Source organism: Miniopterus schreibersii (genome assembly GCF_964146895.1).
Source record: "Miniopterus schreibersii genome assembly, chromosome: 12".
NCBI classification, from domain to species: Eukaryota; Metazoa; Chordata; class Mammalia; order Chiroptera; family Miniopteridae; genus Miniopterus; species Miniopterus schreibersii.
In genome coordinates this window covers 63437735-63463391 of record NC_138112.1, presented here as the reverse complement: position 1 = coordinate 63463391, position 25657 = coordinate 63437735, and the positions used below count along the sequence as shown (strand labels likewise).

The following is a 25657-nucleotide window of genomic DNA, read 5'->3' as shown; positions in this document are numbered from 1 at the left end:
GGAATTAATTTCTTAAGGCAAATTTCCAGAAGTAGAATTGTTAGATCAAAGAGTATTTCTGCTTTGAAGACTTTTGCTATATATCTCCAAACTGCTTTCCAGTAAGGCCAACACTTCCAATGATGGAGAGAGCCCTTCCCTCCAATTCTATAGGGGGTATTTTTAGGTGACACTCACAATTGAAGAATACCTTAACAAGCTCCTTACTTAAATCTTTTTAGCTGTCTGATGTCTTCAACCAAACTGTTCAGTCTCTCTTTGTGTTACTCTGAACAGACTGTCTTAGTGAGTAGGTAAGAAAAAGAAAAGACTAAAGCTAGAATCCCTCAACCCTGTAACACTCCTGTTTATTAGTGAGAAGGATATTCACATGCTTCTGAACACAAGTAACCTTTTTATTAATCCGTTGGAAAAGGGCATTTCTTTAGGTCTGAGAGTAAGCTTGGGTTAGTTTGTGGAATACAGAATGTATTTGTTCTAGATCAAATTTAAATATGTATCCTTAATATATATCCTTTTCATTATACTGTTGTTTCTAAATGACACAATGAATTTGAATTTTCCCCCTACCTCCCAAAAAACCAGGGGATGACGGGATAATAAGTACTTAAGACAAGTTGGTGTGGTTTCTCTAGGGCAATCAGAATAGTTTATAGTCAGATTTCATAGATGCCTGGGAAAGGAAAGAGTTCTTCTAGGGATTCCTTTTGGACTCCCTATGAATCACTAGAATATATACATACATACATACATACACACACACACACACACACACATATATATATATATATATATATATATATATATATATATATAAAGAGAGAGAGAGTATGAACTGGCAATTCAATGAAGAATAGGAAGTTTTGTTTTATTTGGTTCTAAGGTTTCCATGAAATAAGCGTTGACAATATTCATTCAACAAAATTCATTGAGTGCTTACTATATGCCATCCCAGGCACTGTGTTAGGCACAGAGATGATTATTTATTTATAGCCTGCCTCATTTCAAAAAGAATTTGAAGAACTTCAAAGATAAATAAGAGGTAGCATAGCTGCTAACATCCAGAATAAGTGTAAAGTATGAATAGAAACATGTAGTAATTGCCTACTATGTTATGTTAGTCACTTTACAAATAAGGATTAAATGAAAAAATATTGTAGCCCTGCAAGGCTATGAAGTGTCATGTTAGTTTGGTGGTGTTGGTGGGGATGGGGTTAAGTAATTTGGCCAAAGTCACTCGATTGGGATCTGAACGTGGGTCTGTGTAGCTCCAAACTCCATCCCCCTTTCGTTATACCATGCAGCCTCACAATCCTGTAGTGGAAATAGGTTAATAAACACACAAGTAGCAATATCTGCCTCAAACTTAACATGGAATAAGGTAAGAAAAAAAAAATTTTTTTAAATCACAATACAGCAAGTCCTACTCCAGAAACGAATACAAAGTACATGGAAGTCTAGAGAGAGTAGTTACCTCTCCCTCTAGAGGGGAAGATTTTCTAGAGCATGTGAGTCTTGAGGATAAGTAGAAACATGTCATACATAGGTGATATATACAAAAATGAGGTGACGAGCCTATTCCGGGTGGTTGGAAGAAAAAGTACAAAAACCATGACCTCCTCAGAGAATGATGAGAAGCTCAGAGAGGGATGGGGCAGAAATAGGGCTAGTTGGAACCAGAGCGTGGAGAACTGTGAGTGCCAAGTTAAGACACCATCCTGGCCATAATCTTACCTCAGAAGTCTTGAGTGAGATCTCCACACACATAGATCTCCCGACGGCAGGCAGCTGTCCTGCCAGTGCCTTCTTTGCTTCATGTGTAACCTCTGGGATGTCTTTGATTGCTAAGTTGAACTGGAAAACAAAAGGGACTTTTCACCCACTGTAAGCATTATGGAAACATAAAGTAGTCAGACTATCTGCTGGGTAATGCAGGCATTGCTTTGGTTGATTAAGGACATTCATTCATTTCTTCCTTCCCCATAACAGGTATCTTGCATCAAAGCCCCAAAGCTCAGGCTGAAACTGCTAATGACCTAGGACAAAAATTAGTAACAAGATATTTTTGTTTTCTAATGACTAAGCTTTTCAGCTAAAACAGCAGAAAGCCAAGAACCAAATAAACCCAGGACTAAAGTTCAAAGAAGAACGTACTTTCCAAGTGAATGGGTCAAATGGAATTGGGTCTTTTAACGTTATGATTTAGTAACACTATAAACAGTATCCCTTATTACTGCACTCTGATTCCTTGTAACAGACACCGCAGTATACCCCTCAGCAAAGAACAGGAATTTTACCCAATCTGAACCCGTTGGGGATGAAGATGAACGAGTACAAATCTTCTCGCCAAGCCGAGCCTGGACAATCACTTGAACAGTCTAAAAAAAAAAAAACAAATACCAAAAAAATCAAAGATTAAAAATCTTAAATTGACTTGGTTCCTGATCAGGGTTAAAACCCTTCCAAAGCAGGGTTTAAAAGATGTCAATAATTATAACTACACTTTAGGAACTCAAAACATTCAAGAACAGATAGAAAAAATACTGTACAAAAAGAATACTGTAAATATTCCTGAGGACACAGTGTCAACCAATTAGAATTAGGAATTACAGTTTGAGGCTTGGAATCTGTAATGTTCTCATATGGCAGAAGGAAAGTTGCACATGGTGGCTCTGACTTTCATAAAGAAACAAGTCCAACAGTAGGTGTAAATATTCATTGCCATACACTTATGTAATGATAGTAGATTTAAATCAAGGACTCCACAATTATTCATATCTTTTGGCCCATATGGCAAAAGTCTTCCAACTAATTTTACAACCAGAATCTACTGCATGAATTGTTCTTACATGGCAATGTTTGAGAGGAAGGAGTGAAAGATGTGGAAATAATTTTTAGATTTAGGAAAATTTAATTTCTAAAGCATTCAAAATTCAGTTTTAATTCCTCATTTACCCAGAATGGAACAATAAATGTAAGTTAGACATTTCAGAGTTACGTGATGCTTAGGGAAAGATGCCCAAAATGCTATCCAATCCAGTCCACAGCCTTTGTTCCACCCCAAGGGAACATACTGTGCCAATAACCTGGCATAATAGTTTGACATTTCTGCAAACAGCCTTGCAAAAAATTTTTTCAACAAGTAACTGTGGAAAATTGGAAGCTACTTTTTAGTTACACCCCCAGTACCACCCCCAAACTTCACAGTTTGGTTTACAACAGACAGAGTATCCATTAGAATGGGCAAGCTGCAAGCTGTTATGCTATATTTCCAAAAAGGGAGAAGCACAGAAGTTATTTCCAACAGGTCTAGGCTCAAAGAGAATGGGTATGTTACCTTGAGGGCAAAAAATTTAATGAACTTGTCCAGGTCCTTTCTGTCCTGGGAACTGAGATCAGTTTCCATTGCCTATGGGAATCTAAAACAAAACAAAAAAATGTTGAAAAATGTGACTAATATCTTTTAAAAGGGATTGCTATATCAAAGCATACAGAGATGGTATTGTCTATGAGCTGTATGAATAGGCATGTGGGAAGGGAAAAAAATTCCCCTCTAACTAAAGATACCAAAGTGAAAAAATATTAAGATACTATCTTTTGAGGAAAATAAATTCTATACAAAAGAACTAAACCTAGGAACCTAAAAATGGTCCATTTTATATGAATCTGAATCTTTGAGCTTTAGGTAGAACTTATGTATTAAAAATATTTTTATTACCCAGAATATTGAGAACTAAGTTTTACTGGGACAAAAACTTTGTTCTAACATAAAATGAGTTCATTTACATTCCTTCAAAAGGCAACTAAACCAATTTAACTTTGGGGAGGTTTAGGGACTTTTTTGAGAATCTGAAGGCAAGACAAGCCCTTTCTCCAGAAAAATGCACATGTGTGGAAATGTTTGGATATAACTGCAGGGATTTGTGGATTTCCTGAAGCATATCATAATACCCCCAGGTTGAAAGTTTGAAATGGGGTTTGCATGAGGAAGAAAGCGTTCAGGGAGAGAAGAGCATGAACAAAGAGGTATAAGCAACAGAGAGCAAAAAGGCTTTGGAACTATTAAGTATTTCAGTTTTTCAGAGGATTGCATATGGATGGGAAAGTAGTGTAGTTGGTTGGGGCCAGACCATAAGTGTCTTAAATGCAATGCTAGAGCCTGATCTGCACCTTGTAGGCCAGAAATGGCAGCCACCTCAAGGCTTTTGAGGAGAGGAAGTAACAAAGTACTGGTATCATCTGAATGGTGCTTTAGAAAGACAGCTTTGCTGACATGTTGTATAATAGCTTTGAGTATGAAAAGCAGGGAAACCAATTAGGTTCTTGGCAATAATTCAGACTTGTGGGCAAGGCTAACACTAGTTACAGACATGAATTGGAAATAGTATGGATGGGAGATATTTTAAAGGAAGCGCTGAAAGGATTTAAGGACTGACTGCAAAAAGTTTAATAGGGTTTCAATTAACAAAAAACCAGGGAAGCCAGAGAGAGCTAGTTTTAAGGAAAGGTGTAAACAAAAGGAGTGAGTTGAAATAGGAAGTAATGAGTAAAAGTATATATATTAAAAAAAGCACTGTTCTTTATTGAGGTATAACTTACATGTAGTGAAATGCACAAATCTTGGGTAGACAGCTCAATAAATACTTTTATATGTATACACCCTTATAACCGCAATCCAGATCAAGTTATAGAACATTTCCAATGATGCTCCTTTGTGTCCCCTCAATCAATAAATCCACCAAAAGGTAACCATAACTCTGACCTCTATTGCCACAGGTTAGTTTTGTCTGTTTTGAATTTCTTATCAATGGAATCAAATAGTAATAATTCTTTTGTGTGTAGCTTCCTTTACTCAACATTATGTCTGTAAGGTTCATTTATACTACTACATGTAGAGGTTTTCCTGCATTTGCTTAATTGCCCTCAGCGCAAAGTAAGTTATTTCGGGGTGACATGTTCTGGTTTCCTTCATCCTCAAAAGGTGAAAGGCCACCGGTACTGCCCTGCTAATGACTTTTAAAAGGATGGCTTCCTAGAGTGAAGAACAGAGTCAGCTACTTCTGAGAAGTTAGAGAAGAAAGAGCTCAAGCCGGTGTGTTAAAAGGAGCTTCCCTGTAGGACAGGGATATCTGAGCAAATTTATGAGGAGGGAGAAGAAATCAATGAAGGAGAAATAAAACACCTGTGAGAAAAAATAATTATCAGAATAAGATGCCACAGGAGGGTCCACTGTGAGCAAGAACAGGTTAAAGCCATAAGTGGTCCAAATTATAAAGGATATATCTTTTGGGGCCTATCCTGTGTATGTTAGACAGCATTTGAAATGTATAACCACTTTAGACCTAATTTTGGTTAAGAATAACAAACGTTAAAGTAAAAATAAAAAGACTTTTTAAAGGGTTAAACAGCTCAAGGCCCTCAAGCAGGCTGAACCAGATGAGATAAGAACAGCGCTGGAGGACTGTGCTGCCCTGAGCTTACACTGAAGTGGGGAATTGTGTTCCCACCACCAGACCATCTACCAATGCAAACATAATGGCACAATGACTCTTGGGACTTATTGTACCAATGAAAGCACTAAAAGGATTATGTAACTAGAATTAGTTATTGAGACAAAAGGGGTGAGGTGTCCACTGGGGAAAAAATTATCTCAGGCATCAGAGCTTGTTGTTCCCTTGAGCCTAATCTATCATTCTTTACTAAATAAGTGCAATAGAAGTGTGAAACATGACATAAATGGAGCCATTTTGAAATGGAGCTGGAGCAGCCATTCCAGAGGAATGCTCTGCACTGTGTCTTATTCCTTAAACCTTTAGACTGGACTAAACCACAATTGTTTTTATTTATTTAATTTTTTTTTTAAAGATTTTTTAATTGATTTTGAGAGGACGGGGGGCGGGAGAGAGAGAGAGAGAGAGAGAGAGAGAGAAACATTGATCGAATAGCTTCCTCTTCCTGCAGGCCTCCCCCACCGGGGATTGAGCGTGCAACCCCAGCATGTGTCCTGATGGGTAATCGAATCCATAATCTTTTGGTGTAAGGGACTTCGCTCCAATCAACCGAGCCACCCAGCCAGGGCTGACTTTAAGCTAATTTTTAAAAAGTTTTTACTATGAAAAACAAATTTTTTAAAGTATGTTTTTACTAATTTTTAGAAAGAGAGAAAGGGGGGGGAGAGAGAAAGAGAGAGAGAGAAACATCAATAGGGTGCCTCCTGCATGCCCCCTACTGGGATGGAACCCAAAACCGGGGCATGTTCCCTGACTGGGAATCAAACTGGTGACCACTTAGTTCATGGTCAATGCTCAGCCACACCAGCTGGGCTATAAAGAAAAATTTTAAACATTGCTCAGCTTTAATAATGTGTGATAAGGTCTGTCCTTAGTCTCTGCCAGAAACACACGTGAGTTCTCCCTGGAAGAAAATAATGTTACACTAGCTCACAAATTACCTCTACAATTTTTCATATACAATATCTGTCACATATTAAAATAAACTAAACATTCACAGATACAAATCCAAATAACCAAAATCCAACAGATACAATAGACATTAGACATCAAAAACATATTAATAGTTATCATACAAAGACTTTAAGTTACTATGCTTAATATATTCAATTAAATAAAGCACAAAATTGAGAATTTAAAGGAGAACTAGAAACTATAAAAGGAACCAAACAAATTCTAGAACTAAAAAACAAAAAATACTGCCTGGCTGACGTGGCTCAGTTTGTTGACCGTTGTCCTGTGCACCAAGAGGTTGCTAGTTTGATTCCTGGTCAGGGCACATGCTGGGGCTGCAGGCTCGATCCCTGGTGGGGGGCCTGCAGGAGGCAGCCAATTGATATATCTCTCATCGATGTTTCTCTCTCTCCCTCTACCTTTCTTTCTCTCTAAAAAAATCAATAAAAACATATTTTTAAAAAAACACTAAATGAAGAACTAAATGGTTGATTCTAATAGATTAGACCAACAGAAGATACAAATACTGAAAAGGAATATAGGTCAAAAGAAAATATATCCAGAATAAAGTACAGAGGCAAAAGGATGGAAAATAGAGACCAAGCATACAAGAGACACAAAGTAAGTATTACACACCTTTGGAATACTTTTGAGAGTGAAAGGGCAGTATTTACGGTATTTAATCATCTCATGGCAACAGGTACAAAATGAGGCATGAGGGTACCCAAGACACTGAGGACACAGGGAAAGGTCTCATGTGTAATTAGAGTCCCAGAGGGAGAGAAGAAAGAATAGGGGAGAAGCAAAATTAGAAAATATATAGCTGAGAATTTTCATGTAAAGAGGTAAAGAAAAATAAAGCAGATAAGCATGGTTTGGCCAGATTACTCTCTGGAGTCATGAAAGTGAGCAATAGAGGCTCTAATAGTACATTAGTAAGGAGTCAATGTAGATTCTCCCATAGGTAAAGATTTAGGGAAATTAATCTGAATATAGAGAGGGAGAGATGAAGTAAAGGGACTAGAAGCAGAGAAACCAGTGAGAGAGCTATTTCAGTAATCCTACCATTATAATGTGGGATTAAGGTGACACATCAAAAAATGAAGGATAGGGCAAATAAATTCAAAGAAACAACTGAATAATTTGGCAAGAGGTTATATAATTTCTATGTTTTCCAATTGTTAACAGAGTTTTTTAATGTTTTCGACTCAGGCTTAAAAAAAAGCTCAATATTATAAATTCAGAACAGTTACTACAAGAAAAAGATAGTTAAGTACAAGTTCAAGTGCAAACTGGAAAAAAACAGTCATTTCCCTACTTTCAGGCATCAGAATTATTATTAAAATATAAAGATCCTGCCTTGCTGGGCGTGGTTCAGCGGTTGAGCATGGACCTAGGATCCAGGAGATCGAGGTTTGAGTCCTGGTCAGGGCAACTGATGGCTCAATCCCCAGCAGGGGGCGTGCAGGAGGCAGCCAATCAATGATGACTCTCTCATCATTGATATTTCTATTTCTCTCGCCCTCTCCCTTCCTCTTTCTGAAATCAATAAAGATACATTTTTTAAAAATGGTTTAAATATATATATATATAAAGATCCTTTATTCCATTTAGAAAGTTTTTCATAGACAAATGAGAAGCAACACAGAAGTTTAAAAACTGAAATCTTCATACCTAAAAGAGTTACAAAAAAAAATTTGAAAGTAAAGAAATAAGCAGATATACCTTAAAAAAAAGAAAAGAGAAAAAAAGAGGAAGAGGACAGGAACAGGAAAAAAAGAAAGCAGAAGTAGCAATATTTATAACGGAATTCCCGGCCAAAAGTGATGAAATGAGGTTAAAAGGGGTACTGAGTAATGATAATCTCTGAAAATGTAATAGCCATAAACCTTTTTTTTGTTAATCCTCACCCAAGGATATTTTTTCCATTGATTTTTAGAGACAGTGGAAAAAGGGTGGGAGGGACAGGATGGGGGTTGGGGAGAAAGACAGAAAGAGACAGACAGACACACAGGCAGACATCAACATGAGAGAGAAACATTGACTGCTTGCCTCCTGAATATGCCCAGACCTGGGCAAGGGATTGAACTTGCAACCGAGGTACGTGCCCTTGACTAGGAATTGAACCCAAGACCCTTTGGTGCGCCAGCTGACAAGCCATACCAGCTAAAGCCATACATCTTTATACATAAGCAATATAGCAATAAAATACATGAAGCAAAAATTCCTAGAGATACTAGAAGAGCTTGATAAAACCAAAAATATACCTAAAGATTCAACATACCTCAAGTAGATATAAACAAAACTACAGAGGATCTGAATAATAAAACCAAGTCTAATATATATATAGTAGCATATACGGCAAGTCATTCAATCTTTGTTTCTTATAAAATGGTGATAAATAATAATACCTAAGCAATATGGCAGCTCGAATATTAGCTGAACAGCCTACTGTTTTTTTGTTGTTGTTTTACTGATTTTTAGAAAGAGGGGAAGGAGGGGGAGGGAAGAACGGAGGGAGGGGGAGAGAGAGTGCCCCAACCAGGGATCAAATCTGCAACCTTTTGGTGCACAGGACAATCAATGCTCAACCAACAGAGCCACTCCGGCTTAGCCAGCCTGCATTGCTTAATCATGAGTCTCTACTTTTCTTTCCATCAAAAATTAAAAATAAACAAACAAAAATTAAGGCCCTGGCCAAGTAGTTCAGTTGGTTAGAGCATCATCCCAATACACCCAGGTTGTGGGTTTGATCCCTGGTCAGGACACATGCAAGAAGAAACCAGTGAATGCATAAATCAGGGGAACAACAAATAGATGTTTCTCTCTCTCTCCCTTCCTTTCTCTCTCTAAAATTAATTTAAAAAAATAAAACAAAATAAAACTTAAGTTGAATAATGGTCAAAACAGTGAGGAATTTTTTAAGTGTACTCTTAATTCTCTGTAATCTAAGCAGCTCTCCAACCAGTGTTATGAATGTAATTATTCATCTCTTCTATGATAAAGTAAAAGGGATTTTAAAAGGAAAAGAAATACTTAAAAACAAAGTTTTAGGGATTTCTAGGCATTACTAAGATTAAATAACTTTTCTCCAGAAGGTGCAATAAATTCTACAGTGGGTGCTTTTTCGAAATAGTAAGAAATATCCTTGAAAAATCACTTATATAGTAGGACTTGGGTCTTTGGAAGCTCAAAAGTCAGTATTTTAGGCTATTTTTTGCACTTAGGTGATAGGCATGCTGCTGAGTCATCATGGAAGATATAAGCTAATGCAGTTGGGTGGATGGGGGCAGGAAAGACAATGAAAAAAAGAGACTTATTGCCCCCACCTCAATACAATACAATTCCAATACTATGGTAGGATTCCACTGTGTCCGGCTGATTTAGTCCTGAACTAAAACATTGTAATTTGAAGTGTTTAGTAGCTGAAGATCTGCAGTTTTTGCTTCAATTTTAATAACCGCTCTTGAGGAAAAATATACAAAAATATAATAAGAACTGTTAGGTGTAAGTACAGTAATGGAAAACTCAGTGGTTTGCAAATTTTATGAAATGTAAATCTCAAAAGTTGCCATAGCCTTAGTTTTATATCCAAAGGGGTACAATCTGAAAACAGTGCATACATTTACATGCATCTTACTATACAGATCAGTATATGTGACACTTGCTCCAGCACTTACTCATCATCCACTGTGTACTCAAAATATTAACTCAGGATTCCATTCTACAAGTTCAGTTGAAAATGGAGTTGAAAACAAAAAACTTGAGCCCAGCCAGGAGTGGCTCAGCGGTTAAGCATTGACCTAGCATCCAAGCGATCAGGGTTCGATTCCCGGTCAGGGCACGTGCCCGGGTTGCAGGCTCGATCAATGACTCTCTCATCATTGATGTTTCTATCTCTCTCTTTCCCTTGCCTTTCCTCTCTCTGAAATCAATAAAGATATATTTAAAACAAAAAAACAAAAACAAACTTGTAATGCAACTGGAGCCACAATACACAAAAACCTGGAAGTTAATTTAGTGTAACGGAAGGGTCTATTATTTCTTATTATTGCACACCTCCCGTTGAAGATGTTCAATGAATTCTACTACCTTAGGAGATGAGTTTTCAACTAAGAATAAGAAAATTGGTCCTTTTTTTTCTTTAATATTCATTCATTCATATTCCTTCTCCCTATCTCTCTCCCTCTTTTTCCTCTCTCATTCTCTCTCTGGCGGTGGGATGCCCAGAGGAGGAAGAAACACTGAAAGTGAAATGCTAGGCTGAACTGACCAGGAAAACAGAACTGAGAAAGTGAAAACAGAGATGAGTTAGTGATGAACCCAAGAAGGTGCTTAGCCACTTACCCAGAGATTTACTTAATGAGAATGGATCGCAGGTTTCCACAGGTCGTTTCCACTGCCAGTAAGAAGATAGTCGTGAACCTTGGGTCCCTTTTTTCACTAGTCAACAGTCACCCTCACCTACACGCGGAGTACATATTTGGCACTCAGCAAATCTTGGTTGAATGAAAACCTACCTCACTCATATTGGTACCCAACCCGAGTTATGGACTCAAAAATTATCTCCAAAAACCCTTAGGACTTAACCCAAAGAACTGAAAAAGTAAAGACGAAAGCTCTGGGATCTTTGTAAAGACTGGGAACAATCAGGGGCCAATGTAGCCTACACCAACCCGACCTCCCAAAGAAAGGTCAAGGGACTGAGCTTCAGCTTCCCGAGGAGGTACCCGACAGGCCGCAGATCCACAGCCTCCCGCCCGGGGGCGCTCACAGATCTGGGGGGTATCCCCTCCAAAGTTAGTACCTGCCAAGCTGTGACACAGAGCGTGGCTCGGGGCTCTCATTACGGAGGCCGGGGCCTGGGGCCGGCCGGCTGCGCCTCCTGGCTGAGGGTTCCGCGTTCCGGAGCGGCAGTGACAGCACGGGTCGCAGACAGACACCTCACGCCTCCGGAGGCTCGTGGCTCGTCGGCCCCAGGTACTCGCTCTCAGGGCTGAGCGAGTCGTCGCACTCACGTCGACCCGAGCTCTTTACGACTCTCCTCACAGCTCAAGCGATCACTCCCGCCTTAAACCTAGCAGCCGGTCGCTTCCCGGCGCCGCCATCGTTAGTGTTTGTTTTCATCCGCTTCGGTGAACGCGGTGGGGAGGAGGGGAGGAGGGCTACGGGGGAAATACAGCTGTCTAACTTCAGCCACACTTTCGCTACGGATGAACGCCCTATTTTCTCTCTTTCCTCTTCGAAACTCCCAGAAAAGTTGATTTCTTTTTATACGTCTCTACGGCCAATATTTCCAAGTGTCTGAGAAGAAAATAAAAGCGTAAGGAACGCGGCGTCTGAAAGAGCAAGAACGTTTGTGCCGCGTGCGGAATGTGCAGCGGCGAACCGCAAGCCACTGCCGCAGCGGCAAGTGAGGACGCGGCGTGGGGCGGCCGCTGACGCGGGGGGGCGGTGCCGCCGTGAGCGCCGTGGCGGATTGTGCGCGACGGCCGGTTCCGGAGGGGCGGGGTCAGGCGGGGCGGGCGCGACTGAGGCTGTAACTCGGTCACCGCTGAGAGGTGGGTGACGGGCTTCTGGCTGACTCGGAGCGGCCGGAGCAGTCAGCTTTACGGAATACTCCGTATTTAAGGCGCCTCTCAGAAGCGGCGGAGTCGCCTCCCAGCCCTAGCGCTCTCGGCGTCTTTGGCACCTTCCTTCTAACTTGTTTGGGCCGCTCTACTTCCTAGCCCTCAGCCTCACGATTGTTAGCACACGATCGACGTCCATCTGCCTGGGTCATGGGTGGTTTTCTCCCCCCTTCTCCCCTGTTAGACTGGTTTGAGCACCCCCACCCCCCTTCGGTCCCGTACTTCTCCGGTGGATCCAGAAGGCTTTGGGTAAAGAAACCCACCATTAGTGACTAATCTCTGCCCTGGGTAGTTAGGACTTGTGTCAGCTGCTTCCTCGCCTGTATAGTTAAGAGCAGACCTCTTTTACCTTGTAGATTATTATGCCATCACCTCCATTAATCTTTTGCTCCTCCCAGTTCAAATGTCAGGCAGAAAATGAGCCACCGAATTACAACTCCCATTATCCGTGAAACCAAAACAAAGACTGTCGTGCAGATATGAGTTAGTGGAGAAAAATCCAGAGTTACAAGTATAGCACCTTTTGCTTGAACAAAATGGAAATTTGAGGAGTTATCGGAACCTTTAGGTCACTTTAAAGTCTCTGATAGGTTTCTAATGTTTTTTTTCTTTTAACCTTTACAGAGAGAAGATTATAAATGCCAGAGCCATTTAACTGATGGTTAGCTGTTGAATTCTGAAGCTTCTTTAAACACCTTCTTTGACCTACGTCTTCACTGGGAAGAATTCAGGAAAAGTAGCAGGGAAAGAGAGTCAACATTTACATGTACCATGGCTATACCAATAACAGTGCTTGACTGTGATCTCTTACTGTATGGCCGAGGTCACCGGACATTGGACCGTTTTAAGCTGGATGATGTGACTGATGACTACTTGATGTCTATATATGGTTTTCCTCGACAGTTCATTTATTACTTGGTGGAGCTCTTGGGAGCAAATCTTTCTAGACCAACTCAGAGATCCAGGGCTATTAGCCCAGAGACACAGATCCTTGCAGCATTGGGCTTCTATACGTCAGGATCCTTCCAGACTCGGATGGGAGATGCTATTGGAATCAGTCAGGCATCTATGAGTCGATGTGTTGCCAATGTCACCGAAGCACTTGTGGAAAGAGCCTCACAGTTCATTCGCTTTCCTGCTGATGAAGCCTCCATTCAGGCTCTGAAGGATGAATTCTATGGGTTGGCTGGGATGCCAGGGGTAATAGGAGTGGTTGACTGTATCCATGTGGCAATCAAGGCACCAAATGCTGAAGACCTCTCCTATGTGAACCGCAAAGGTCTGCATTCTTTAAACTGCCTGATGGTGTGTGACATCAGAGGAGCACTAATGACTGTGGAGACAAACTGGCCAGGCAGCCTACAGGACTATGCTGTGCTGCGGCAGTCTTCTCTCAGTAGTCAGTTTGAAGCTGGAATGCACAAAGATAGCTGGCTGCTTGGTAAGTTTGCAGGTAGAAATTCTTCATTTTGTAGCCATAGAATTATGTAGCAGAGTAAATGAAATATGGGAGTCTATAGACTTGAGTCTCAGTCCTGTCCTTTTCTTGAGACCTCAGCTAAAAACTTTTTGAGCCTTAATTTTTTTAAATCACCATTTATCCCTGGCCGGTGTGGCTCAGTTGGTAGGAATGTCGTTCTGTACACTGAAAGGTCCCAGGTTTGCTTCCTGGTCAGGGCACATGCCTAGGTTGTGGGCTTGATCCCTAGTCTTGTCCAGTCTCATCCTGGAGGCAACTGATCAGTGCTTCTCTCTCACATCAATATTTTTCTCTCTCACTCTCCCTTACCCTCTTTCTAAAAATCAATGAAAAAATAAATATCAATGAAAATTTCCTCAGGTGAGGATTTTTAAAAAAAATCACCATTTAAGCTCTGGCCAGTTTTCTCAGTGGTTAGAGCACGGGCCCACAGACTGAAGGGTCTCAGGTTCTATTCCGCCCAAGGGCATGTATCTCAATTGCAGGCTCCAGCCCTCTTTTGGGGTGTGTGCAGAGGCAACCAATAGATGTATCTCTCTCACATCATGTTTCTATCTTTCTTTCTGTCTCTGTGAAAAAGCGGTGGAAAAAATATCCTTCAGTGAGGATTTAAAAAAAAAAGTACGAACACGCCCAGCCAGCATAGCTCAGTGGTTGAGCATTGGCCTATGAACCAGGAGGTCACTCTTTGATTCAGGTCAGGGCACATGCCTGGGCACATGCCTGGGTTGCAGGCTCCATCTACAGTAAGGGGAGTGTAGGAGGCAGCCGATCAATGACTCTCATCACTGATATTTCTCTCTCTCTATCCCTCTCCCCCCCTTTCTCTCTCAAATCAATAAAAAAGCCCTAGCTGGTGTGGCTCAGTGGTTAGAGAGTTGGCCCGAGGACTGGAGGGTCTCGGGTTTGATTCCGGTCAAGGGCATTTACCTCGGTTGCAGGTTTGATCCCCAGCCCTGGTCAAGGTGAGTGTGGGAGGCAACCAATCAGTGTGTCTCTCTCTCCCTTCTACTCTGAAAAGCAGTGGAAAAGATATCCTTGGGTGAGGATTTAAAAATAAATACATAAATAAATAAATTAATTAATTAAATATACATCACTGGGCCCCACTTTAAACTTTAGGAATAAGAATCTTGGAGGAAAGAATCTAGACATCCATTTTTAACAGGTGCCCAAAATGATTTGTACAAACAGGTAAGTTTGGAAAACACTGGTCTCTGCAGGATGTGTGGGCAGTAGGGTAATATAGGGGAAGATAGGCACGATTTTGAGGATTGACAAGATGTTTAAAAAAAAAAAGTAGAGCCCTGGTGGGCATTGCTCAGTAGTTAGAGCATCTGCCCGCACACAGAAGGGTGGAGGGTTGAATTCCCAGTCAAGGGAACATATCTGGGTTGCAGGTTCAATTCCTGGCCCTGGTCAGGGCCTGTGTGGGAGGCAACCAGTCAATGTTTTGCTCTCACATTAATGTTCCTCTCTCTTTCTCTCCCTCTGTCTCTAAAAATCAATAAAAATATTTTTTTTTAAAAGAGAAAAAAAGTTAGAGAAGATGGCTGGCTGATTGTATCTTTTTTTTAAAAAGCATGAAAGGCCATAACTTCACTTTATTTGTATTTCGTTCCACACAAAACCATCAAAACAGGAAGAGAAATAGGCAGGGAAAGGGCTGAAAATGGTTCAGTCTGCGCAGGGCTATTCCAGGGAACACTTGAGACTAAGAAGGCTGGTTGTATCTTAACACCATCAGTTTTGTGAAATAGTTATAGATTTTCCAAATCCAGAATAAACTGTGATTCTCCTTTGTTTTCTGAGTTTTGTTTTGTTTTGTTTTGTTTAGCATATCTTCACTGTAGGTATGATCCCTTCATGTCCTTATTCTCATCTGTCCCTTCAGGGAGCATTACCTAATTCCCCTTTTCTAAATGAACATGTTCCTGCAAACAAATCAGCCCGAGTTCTTATTTCTTCAGCTTTTGGCATAGTCCTATTAAGCAGCTTTGTAAGAAAGATCTGCCAGAATATTTTGTGGATGATGGATCATGTAAGCAATTATAATCTGTTTAGCAACTCTGATCCTAATCCCCTCCTGACTGTCTGTCTTCCAGTGGTACTTGGATTATAACCAGTTAATGACCATGCAACATTTTATAGAAAGTCTACATTAACTAGTTTGTTCTGTATGTCTCCCCATTTAAGGCTCATACTGTTTCTTACAGAAACATTTCACAAATATCATTTAGTATCTCTGTGCTTTGGCTTATCTTAAATGTTTATCTTATTCTCTTTTACAGCATTACATTATTGTTTTAGTGACTCTGAGTCCAACGTTAGCGTTAGTAACTAGCTTCTTCCCCTTCCTTTGCCTGACATATCAAAGGATGGCTGACCTATATTTTGATTTTCTCATTTGTAAAATGAATTCAATACTATCTAACCTGGCAGAGTTGGGATTGGATAACAAGAGATAATATTTTCAAAATTACCCAGCAGAGTGCCTTCTACATAATAGGTATTCAATGAGTCAGGTATTATTTTCATTATTATTTATATCAGTTTCTTAAGTTCAGTATTTAGTAGGGGTGAGTTTAATTAAAATAGGTTATACTTAGAACAAATAGGAAAAAAGCCAGCCAAATATAAAATTTGAAAGTCTTGTAGGACTTCTTATTTATACTTAAATCTAATCTAATACACCTAAAACTAATACAGTGTATGTCAATTATATCTCAGTAAAACTTTTGAATTACAAAAAATTATGTTTTAAAAGAATATTTATTGATTTGAGAGAGAGAGAGAGGGAAGCATTGATTTGTTGTCCCACTTATTCATGCATTCATTGGTCGATTCTTGTATGTGCCCTGACCATTGAACCTGCAACCTTGGCCTATCCAGATGATGCTCTAACCAGCAGAGGTACCCGGCCAGGGCACAAAAAGTATTTTTAAAAATAAAGTTAATTCAGTTCTTAGAAACATAAGCTCTTAAAAGAAAGGTGTACTATATGTTTTGGAACAGTGCCTGGCACTCTTCATAACTATTTACTGATAGTGAGTCAGAAAAGCAGTTATGCAAGCTGGTATACCTAGGGCCTGTTTGTCTCAGGTTTTTAAAAGGTTTTGCTTCTGTGTGAGACATTTCATCTGCCAGATGTAATGAGTCAGGACAATTCAACATTATAGAAACATTGTACTATTGTGTTAGGACATTGTATACCAATTTTTGTTTTATTTTTAGCACTTCCCAAGATCATTTGATAGGATACCTAAGGGAAATGCCTCATGCATATTATTTTAATTGACTTCTGACTTTGTTTCTTTATCACTATTACTATTTGCATCATTATATCTATGCTCTCCTTGTTAATGTGAAATTCTACCAGTTCCTCTGTTATAAAGGTGTTGTTCTGGTGAATGTAGTATCTAGGAAGGCAGGACACCTAAGTTCTGGTCTCCACCACAGATTCTGGGGCTTTTGTTTTATTCTTCTTAGCATTAGGAGAATGCACTATTATGAAATCCTCTGAAATCCCTAGGTAGTACATTCAGACCTGACATTTTAGTGGTAAAGTTAGAAATTTTTTTCACAAGTGTTTTGAGATCTCATGGCAGAATTATCTTTTTCTCTTGCACGTTAGCTCTTTAGAGATTTTGAAGATTGGTTTGCTATGTGATAGTTTTTACTGACCTTTTATTACCAGAAAATCCAGGAATTTTATTTCCTCCAATGCCTTCACCTCCTTCTTACATTTTTTCAGACTTGGCTTTCTTTAGTTATCAGCCTTTTTTGCTGCTGGTTTTAACCAAGGATGTTCCCAGCTAAGACTCATGTCTACCTGCTAGTGACTCTGGCATGCCTTCTCTTTACTAGAGCATTTCCCTCTTGGTTTTTCTGGTGTGCTTAGGCTCCGGAAGCTGTTGCATTTTCTTGTCCATTCTCTGTATATGTTCCTGGATTTTGTTTGTATTCCAACTATGATGATTTATGATTTCTTTATGCCTTCCCCACAGGTGACAGTTCCTTCCTTCTCCATACCTGGCTCATGACCCCACTTCACAACCATGAAACTCCAGCTGAGTATAGATATAATATGGCCCACTCTGCAACTCACAGTGTGATCGAGAAGACCTTCCGAACCCTCTGCTCCCGATTCCGCTGCCTGGATGGGTCCAAGGGGGCACTGCAGTACTCGCCAGAGAAGTCCAGCCACATCATCTTGGCTTGTTGTGTCCTCCACAACATCTCCCTGGAGCATGGGATGGATGTTTGGTCCTCTCCAATGACAGGACCCATGGAACAGCCCCCCGAGGAAGAGTATGAGCATATGGAGTCCCTGGACCTAGAGGCTGACAGGATCCGTCAGGAGCTGATGCTCACTCATTTTAGCTAACAGGAAAGGTGGGGAGGAAGAGGGAAACTTTCCAAGAGGAGCTGTAACAAACTTTCCCCCTCAACAACCCCTACACAGTTCCATCATTTAGCATGACTGAGTGTGGACACTCATCACAAATTTACATTTAATCTGTGTATTTTTTAGAAGAGTTGGGCTATGCCAGAATATCTTGATTCATTTGCAATTCTATTAACCAAACCAAAACCAGGACAACACTTCCCTACTATGCATTGAGCTCCAGGTTGAGCATCATTTATTTGAAAACTTACTGGTTGTGGACATTTATGATTGTGCCTATAACATCAGAGCAAAGGGGAAAATGGCATCTAGCCAGAACCCTTTTTTTGTTTCAATTATCTGGAGATTTCAAATGAAAACAATATTTATTTGTCTTGAATTATTTGGGTGACATTTTAGCTTTTCTACTTTGCTGCCTACTTAGGCATAATCTGAGGCCAGTGTAAAAAATAACTTTAAGTTGGAGAATGGTCTTCTGATATAGGTAAATGGCTACTAATCTGAGTTTGTAACTTTATGTTTTTAAGAAGATGTTAGGAAAGAACAAAACCAAAAATAAACAAAGAAGGATGTTAGTGACAGTCTGAAACCTCTATCTTTAGCCTTTCTGCAATAATTGTACTGTGGTTCAGACCTACTTCCTAGGGAGAACATCTGGACTCCAATCTCCCATTTCTAACCCCAAGCAGGAGTTAGAGGCTAAATGGGTTTAAGAACCCAATCAGCTTAAGGAGGACAAGTCAAATATAGATAAAATAGCAATCTTACACTTTATAGGAGATCTAAAGACCGTGATAAATTGGGGGACAGAGGAGAGTCACCCAGGTTTTAACAGCTCATATACATCATAGATCACATTTCTTATGATTGTGATGTTAGAATGTCTGGCCATTCAGATTGAAATTCCTTGTACCAGAGGAAGATTTAAGGAATAAACAAGGTATATGAAAGTATTAAAAAGGAGAGGTAAGAATATTTCTTCATTTGAAATTAATTTTGAAGTTAGACCTACTTGAATATCTTATCTGCAAAATGATGGACAGAATGTCCCAGGAAATAAATAATCCCCCACCATGTCTTATTCTAAAATTATACTGATATAAAAATAACCTGATTGGAATAATGAAAGTGTAAATTAGGTTCACACATTGGTGCCTTTGCTAGGACAAAAAAAGAGACTTTCCTGAGGATTGTCTAGTTCCCAGTTTTTCATCCACCACCATGTGATACCTCTGAATTGTCCCCTTGGATCATTTCCTACCTGCCTTTGGCAGTGTTAATCTGGTGGTTTTCAAAGTAAAGAAATGAACAGCTGATGACAGAGAAATGTGGAAATAAATTGAGGGTGACTCATCCTCAAGATTAAAAACAATTATGGATTATTATCTGCTGTTTATTTCTACTCCAAATTTTATTTTCCATCATTGTCCTACGCTATAAAGAGTAGGTCCATTTGGCAGGAGGTTGAGCTTAATGTGTACAATGAAGTCATTGAGATGTGAGTGGACAACAAAGAGGTGACTGTAAACTAGCTCTACTTATTGTGCAATAGAGGTGCCCTGTTACATTTTTTTTCTTTGTAAAGTTTAATTTGTGAACCAAGCTTGCTTTGTCTCCTTCATAAGGCAATATTTTAACTCTCATAGTCTTTCCAAGTTTCCTGAGATGGATATATTTCCCTATAAAACTTTAGTTCTCTTATGAGTATTGCATGAGGAAAGGGTTACTGCCACCCAAGTATCTAAAGTGGCAAGATAGAGTGTGATCTTGGAAAGTGCCTACCATTTTAGCCTTAAAAAACTGCTTTAAAGGAAAATTGGGGTTTTTGCAACTCACTGGATGATGACATGAAGTCTGAGTGAGAAAGACAGTCTTGGAGAGATTTCAAAAGCAATTTCAAGTCTTACTCACATACCAGAGATAATTTCTAAGTGCTGAACTGACTGAACATTGACTGGCAATGTTTTCCCCTGGGAGTCTTTTATTTCCTAATAATTCTACAGAGTAATTGTTCAAATATACTCTTTTTAATCTCTTTTCAACCTGGATCTTTAGAGACCAGGATTTTTTTCAGTTCATAGAAGTGCCTGAGAGGTCCCCTCTTGAGGCCCTTGTTGTGGATTTATAGTGTCTTTGTATGTGCCCTGACCAAGAATCACACCTGTGACCTTTTGGAGACCACATGCCAACCAACTGAGCCACACCAGCCAGGGCAGATTTTGCCTGTTTTATGTAAGCCTCATCTTCCCATAGATGACCATCTGGCAAGCATAGGAGTTTTCCAGATTTGTCCTTAGATGTTTTAAGATAGCAGTGTCCGAAGATATATTAAGGGAAAACTACAATATTGGGTGACCACTTGTTTACCAATTCCAAATTATACAAAAGAGGGACTATAAACATATTCTTAGTTTAAAATGAACCAAACAGCCCGGCTGGTGTTGCTCAGTGGTTGAGCATTGATCTATGATCCAGGAGATCGCAGTTCGATTCCTGGCCAAGGCACATCCTCAGTAGGGGTTGTGCAGGAGGCAGCTGTTCAATGGCTCTTACCATCATTGATGTATCTATCTCTCTCCCTCTCCCTCTTTGAAATCAATAAAGATACATTTTTTAAAAAATAAAATGGCCCTACCCGGTTTGCTCAGTGGTTAGAACGTCGGCCTGCAGACTGAAGGGTCCCGGTTTTGATTCTGGCCAAGGGCACGTACCTCGGTTGCAGTTTCCATCCCTGCCAAGGTCTTGCTGGAGGCAACCAATTGATGTGTCTCTCTCAGATTGATGTTTCTCTCTATCTCCCTTCCACTCTCTCTCAAAAGCAATGGAAAAAATATCCTGGGGTGAGGATTTAAAATAATAAAAATAAAATGAAATGAAATGAACAGAAATTAGGGGGGAAAAGATTAAAAAAGAAAAAAAGAAGGAAAAATGAACTGTACAAAAAGGGAGCTATTTTCCTGACCCTTGGACTGTAAGGGTTGATAGCAAGTTAATCTAATTTGGGGACAAAAAAAGATGACACAATTTTAATGGGAGTCATACAGTGGAGACATGTAAGAGGTGGGGAGGGGTAAAACAGAGGCTAGACAGATAAAATACATACTATTGTTACTAGGGGAGATGGTGAGGAGACCTCTGCTCTTGTCTCCTTGAGGGAAAGATTTTAATCAAGAGAGAAACTGTAGAAAGCAACAAGAATTTATTGGCCAGAAAAAAAATATACTTAGGACAGTGAAATAAGGGAGATGCATAGAAGTAACAGGAGAGCCTAGGCTGGGCAGCTTTGGCTCACTGAAAAGTCAGAGAAAGAAGGGGACCTTGGAGACAGGTTCAGGGGGTAAGCCTTGGACAAGCTGCCACTGTCCATTGCTCCCCTGGTTGCAAGTCTTGTGGGGTCCCCTCAGAGGGCTGGAGATGGCGCTGGCATGCCCCCTAGGAGGGGGGGAGAGTGTGCACTGGGACCTTCATTTTCAGGGGTTTTAAAGTTGGGCTTTTAAAGGAGGTCTTAGGAGTCTATCAATAGAATATTCATTAGCTCTATGCTGATATAACAAAATGAGCTTTATTCTCTTAAATTTGTCTGTCCTTGGGTGTGGTTAGCAAATGGCACTAATTGGATTTCTGTTACAGTCTCCTGGAGTAGGGCGACTTAAGCTATTCACCTTCTGGCTGGGGAGGAGATGAGCAAACCCTTTACTCTTCAGTGTCCTTGGTTTAGGGAAGATAGGATTTACTAGGTGGCTGCAAATTGCTGTTTAACTATCTCAGTTTCCCCATTACACTTGTCCTAGAATTTTCCTAGCTTCTCACTATGCCATAACACTATGATTATATCCCTGCCTGAGGCAATAAACTGAAAGTTTCTTTCCCCAGCAATGGAGGGCAATTTAGGGGGAAGACAAGAAAATCAATCAAGGAGTAAATGCTCATGTCCTCAGAGCCCAGGGCACATGCTCTCTAGATCCCACCCAGATTTTATGGAATTATGGGTATCAGGGATTCAGAATTAAGAGTTTGACTGTGAGAATGGTCATGCAGGAAGAAAGGTAAAATACTAACTTAAGTCTGGGGACACCCCTTTCCTAGCACAAACAATTCACAGGCTTTTTTACTTTTATTTTAAAATAAGACTACAATCTAAAATCCCCTTTGTGGTAATCAAATATGAAAGATGAGATCTCGATATTAAGCAGGAACAAAAAAAGTAGACCTAGAAATCACAAGCTAGTAAATTTCAAAACATCTGTTTGAAAGGAATCTCCATGTTTCTCCAGCAAACCATTAAGCATCTATCATTCTGTTGAGACTTTCTCTACCCCTTACATGTACAGCTGTCTTCATGGAAGGGCTGATTTCTTGTCATTCTAGAGTCTTAAATGTTTATACATTTTAATCCATTGATAAATTCCATCACTGTAAATTTATTCAATATAAATAATTCCAAAAGAAGGAAGAGCCCCCTTGGATCTCTCTGCTCTGGGCTGCTCCTACATAACCACACTGCTTCTAACTTTACCATCCAGCCCAAAGTTTGTCCATTACCCCACAGTGCCGTGAGACCAGGCTAAAAAAGAACAATAAAAAATAAATTTAAAAAAAGAACAATAGGATTACAACAGCAAAACATACAACTATCTCATCATTTTGGCTGCTTAAGGCCTAACTCTTCTTCCTGGACTTCCAAATAAGAGGACTCAAGCTTCAATCATCTCATAGGTTCAGGCCTGATTTGTTTCTTGGAGCCCAAAGCCAACATAAGGATCATTCTCTTCCTCTCTCTCCTTTCCTCTCCACCCAGTCTTACCTTCTAGGGAGTTGCTCCCGTAAGAGAATCCTATCAGAAAACAAAAATCAACAGTCAACATAATAATGAACTACTGAGTCTTAACACCAATATTTAGGCATGGGTGCTACATCCCAGGATGATCTGCCCACCTGGTTTCCTTTTTTCAGGTCTTCCTTCCTGTAGGTTTGAGGGTTCCAATTGAACTCTTGTGATCTACTCTTCTGTCCAAACAGAATTCTCTATAAGAACAAGCAGTAGTGTACTATCACACTAAAGAGATTTATCTGTAGAGATGCAACTCTGCCAGCAGAATAAGCCATCTTTTTCTGTGATTTCACAGAGCAATCTAGCCTCAGCTTCTCCAAAATCTCCATTTTCAGATAATGATTTTAGATTTATATTTGCATAACCTTCCATTGTTTTTCCCAAAGTAAAAGTCTCCAGCTTTTGAAAAACTGAAAACTTCTTGTAGCTTTAAAATTAGTTTCTTTAGCTTTTCTCACTGAAATCAAAGTTTCAAAATAATGCTGTTATTTTGGGTCAAGTTTGAATGAGGGCTATTGTTCTAGACACTACTGCATGTATTCTAAAGCATGTATTCTAGAAGTAGAAACTCAACCCCAGGATGACGGCAAAGGACAGTCTATTTGCCCACTCCTCATATGACTCCAGGAATGTGGAAGAGGCTGCTTATTTAGTTGTTACCTAGTATCCATTTGCCCCTGACTTTTGGTGGCTACATGGCTGCCCAGGATAAAGACTAAATGACGGTTAGGTGTGGCTATTCGACAAATCTGGCCAGTGGAACAAATATAAGTGGAAATGTCCTGTGCTATTTTCAAGATGCGTCCATATGGCTAGGAGACATGCCTTTCCTATTTCAGCTTCCTGCTGATTGGAATGTAGACTTGATTGGCTTGAGCTTGAGCAGCTGTCTGGGACCTGAGATGAAAGCCACTTATTGCCCATCTGGCGTGGCTCGGTGGTCAAGCATTGACCTGTGATCCAGGAGATCAAGGTTCGATTTCCAGTCAGGGCACATGCCAGGGTTGCGGGGTTGATCCCCAGTAGGAGGACTCTCTCATCATTGATGTTTCTATCTCTCCCTCTCCCTTCCTCTCTCTGAAATCAATAAGAACATTAAAAAAAAAAAGCAAGCCACTTATTGAAGTTGTTAAAGCAACAAGGTAGAAGTCTGGTCCCTGACACTGAACAGCCACACCTTACCCTGAGCTGTACATCTCTGGATTTCTTTCATATGACAAAGAAATAAACCTCTGCGTTGCTTCTTTACTTTTTCTGTTCATGTGCAGTAGGTCCTGATACTAAATAATAAGGTAATAACTGCCTCTTTCCAAGAGTAGCAATACCTATTACACAGAAAATGTTTGGAAGCAACATAATATTCAACAATGGGGAGCATGGTCAGTGTATTCTCTCAAAGGAACACTGCATGCAATTCTTAAAAATAACTATTAAAGACTTTAATGTGAAGTGATAATAATGCATAACAACACTATTGTATTTCTGCTTAAATTAAACTTTTAAGAATTATGTAGGATATTTCTAAGGATTACAAGGGAACATGAACAAATTAAAACGTCATGTTTTGGAAGCAGATTATTAAATTTTCTTTTTTTTAGACTTTCATAAGTGTTGCTACAATGTTTACTCATTTTAAAAGTCCCCTGAAACAGTGGTAGACAACAAAAGCTGTTTTGTCCTCATATTAATGGATGCTGGTTTCATCCTGCATTATATATATGAATTGTCCCTTAAACATTTTCAGGGACCTAAGGAGACTTTAAAAATAACAATAGGCTTGCTTTCCTCTGGGAGCCTGCTGCACCTTTCCTTTTCCCCTTCTCTCTCCCTTACTAAGCTCCAAGGACCTTTCTTTTGCTTCTGTAACTTTTTTCCTGAGCATTTGCAGCTCAGCTGGCTCACTTCTATAACCTCTGTAACTTTCTCAATAACCTTTCTGTCATAATTTGAAAAAAACAACAAAAACACCTCAATAAATTATAAATAAAGCTAATGTTGTAATGCCTTTCATTTTGATAGGATTATAAACTCTTTAAGGGCTGGGACTATTTTTTTTTTTTTTTTTAATCTTGTTTTCTTTTTACTCTCCAAGTCTCCTTTTTCCTTAAGAGGAGGTAGGGGGCAAACTGTATTACTGCTAGTACTTGGTAACCCATATTTGTACTGATCTGACCATGTGATTTATTGAATTGTACCTAGGATATACTTAATCCATATTTGTCATGAGCACATTAGTTTGTTTACTAAAGCGAAGACGCTATTGTGAGGATGAAAATGTCAACATTTTGTCAGGTTCTGAACCCAGAGACTTTTGATCCTTATGTAAGAAGCATACCTGCAGTTCTAGGCCGTTGGAAGAAAAAAGAAGAGAAAAAGCAATACGTAGTTTGTTTTTTTTTCTGCCTTAAGGACAGACTACACAACCCTGAATTTTCCCAGCTTCTCTTTGCTATGCTTGTGGGAGCTAAACTGGAGCTTTAATAGACTTTTCACCTCGTTCCTGGGTCTGGATTCTCATTTTCTCTCTGTGCCTTTGTCGTATGTCTGTGTATACATAACTAGATCTACCTACCTATCTATACAATCTTTATCTTTCATTCACCTCCCTGTTCCGTGAGGAAACTATCAAATTTGTTCAAGTGGGATAGTGTTGGGAGTCCATAAGGTCTTCGCTGAACTATAGCTAAGACAACAAATGTTACTGTGCTATGACTTGATCTTCAACATTCTCAAAAAAAAACTCCGGTTGTCTAAACAGCTTAGCCGGCAACCGACCCAGAAAATGGCAGAAACACAGGTCTCTCCGCTCCGCGGCTTATGATCGATCTGGGTTTGTTTACTTGC

At 39.8% G+C, this 25657-nt stretch overlaps 2 protein-coding genes across 41 annotated transcripts in view; one reads left to right on the top strand and one right to left on the bottom strand.

Moving 5' to 3' along the window:
* The window catches only part of ATG13 (autophagy related 13), a 29479-nt gene extending 17861 nt beyond the window's left edge, over positions 1 to 11618 (bottom strand). For 10 of the 38 annotated variants that reach the window (XM_081153726.1, XM_081153738.1, XM_081153709.1 and 7 more), the window contains exons 1-4: positions 11272 to 11601; positions 3338 to 3419; positions 2298 to 2378; positions 1735 to 1854 (exon numbers count right to left, since the gene is read on the bottom strand). In XM_081153726.1, coding sequence (XP_081009852.1) covers positions 1735 to 1854; positions 2298 to 2378; positions 3338 to 3406 — 270 coding nt within the window. In that variant the 5' untranslated portion in view covers positions 3407 to 3419; positions 11272 to 11601. Of the gene's footprint in view, positions 1 to 1734; positions 1855 to 2297; positions 2379 to 3337; positions 3420 to 10811; positions 10929 to 11271 lie in introns of all 38 variants that reach the window. The other 28 variants (XM_081153704.1, XM_081153707.1, XM_081153712.1 and 25 more) reach the window with 9 other exon arrangements.
* A 286-nt stretch (positions 11619 to 11904) lies between these two features.
* Positions 11905 to 20886, top strand: HARBI1 (harbinger transposase derived 1). 3 transcript variants are annotated; one of them, XM_081153375.1, is made up of 3 exons: positions 11905 to 12025; positions 12719 to 13535; positions 17582 to 20886. In XM_081153375.1, the coding sequence occupies exons 2-3, from the start codon at positions 12866 to 12868 to the stop codon at positions 17959 to 17961; spliced, it is 1050 nt and encodes a 349-aa protein (XP_081009501.1). In that variant the 5' UTR covers positions 11905 to 12025; positions 12719 to 12865; the 3' UTR covers positions 17962 to 20886. The 3 variants fall into 3 exon arrangements, with proteins under 3 accessions (XP_081009501.1, XP_081009502.1, XP_081009503.1); XM_081153376.1 differs by having other exon boundaries at positions 11973 to 12343; positions 17582 to 20597; XM_081153377.1 differs by having other exon boundaries at positions 11994 to 12241; positions 17582 to 20597.
* Positions 20887 to 25657: the final 4771 nt, after the last annotated feature.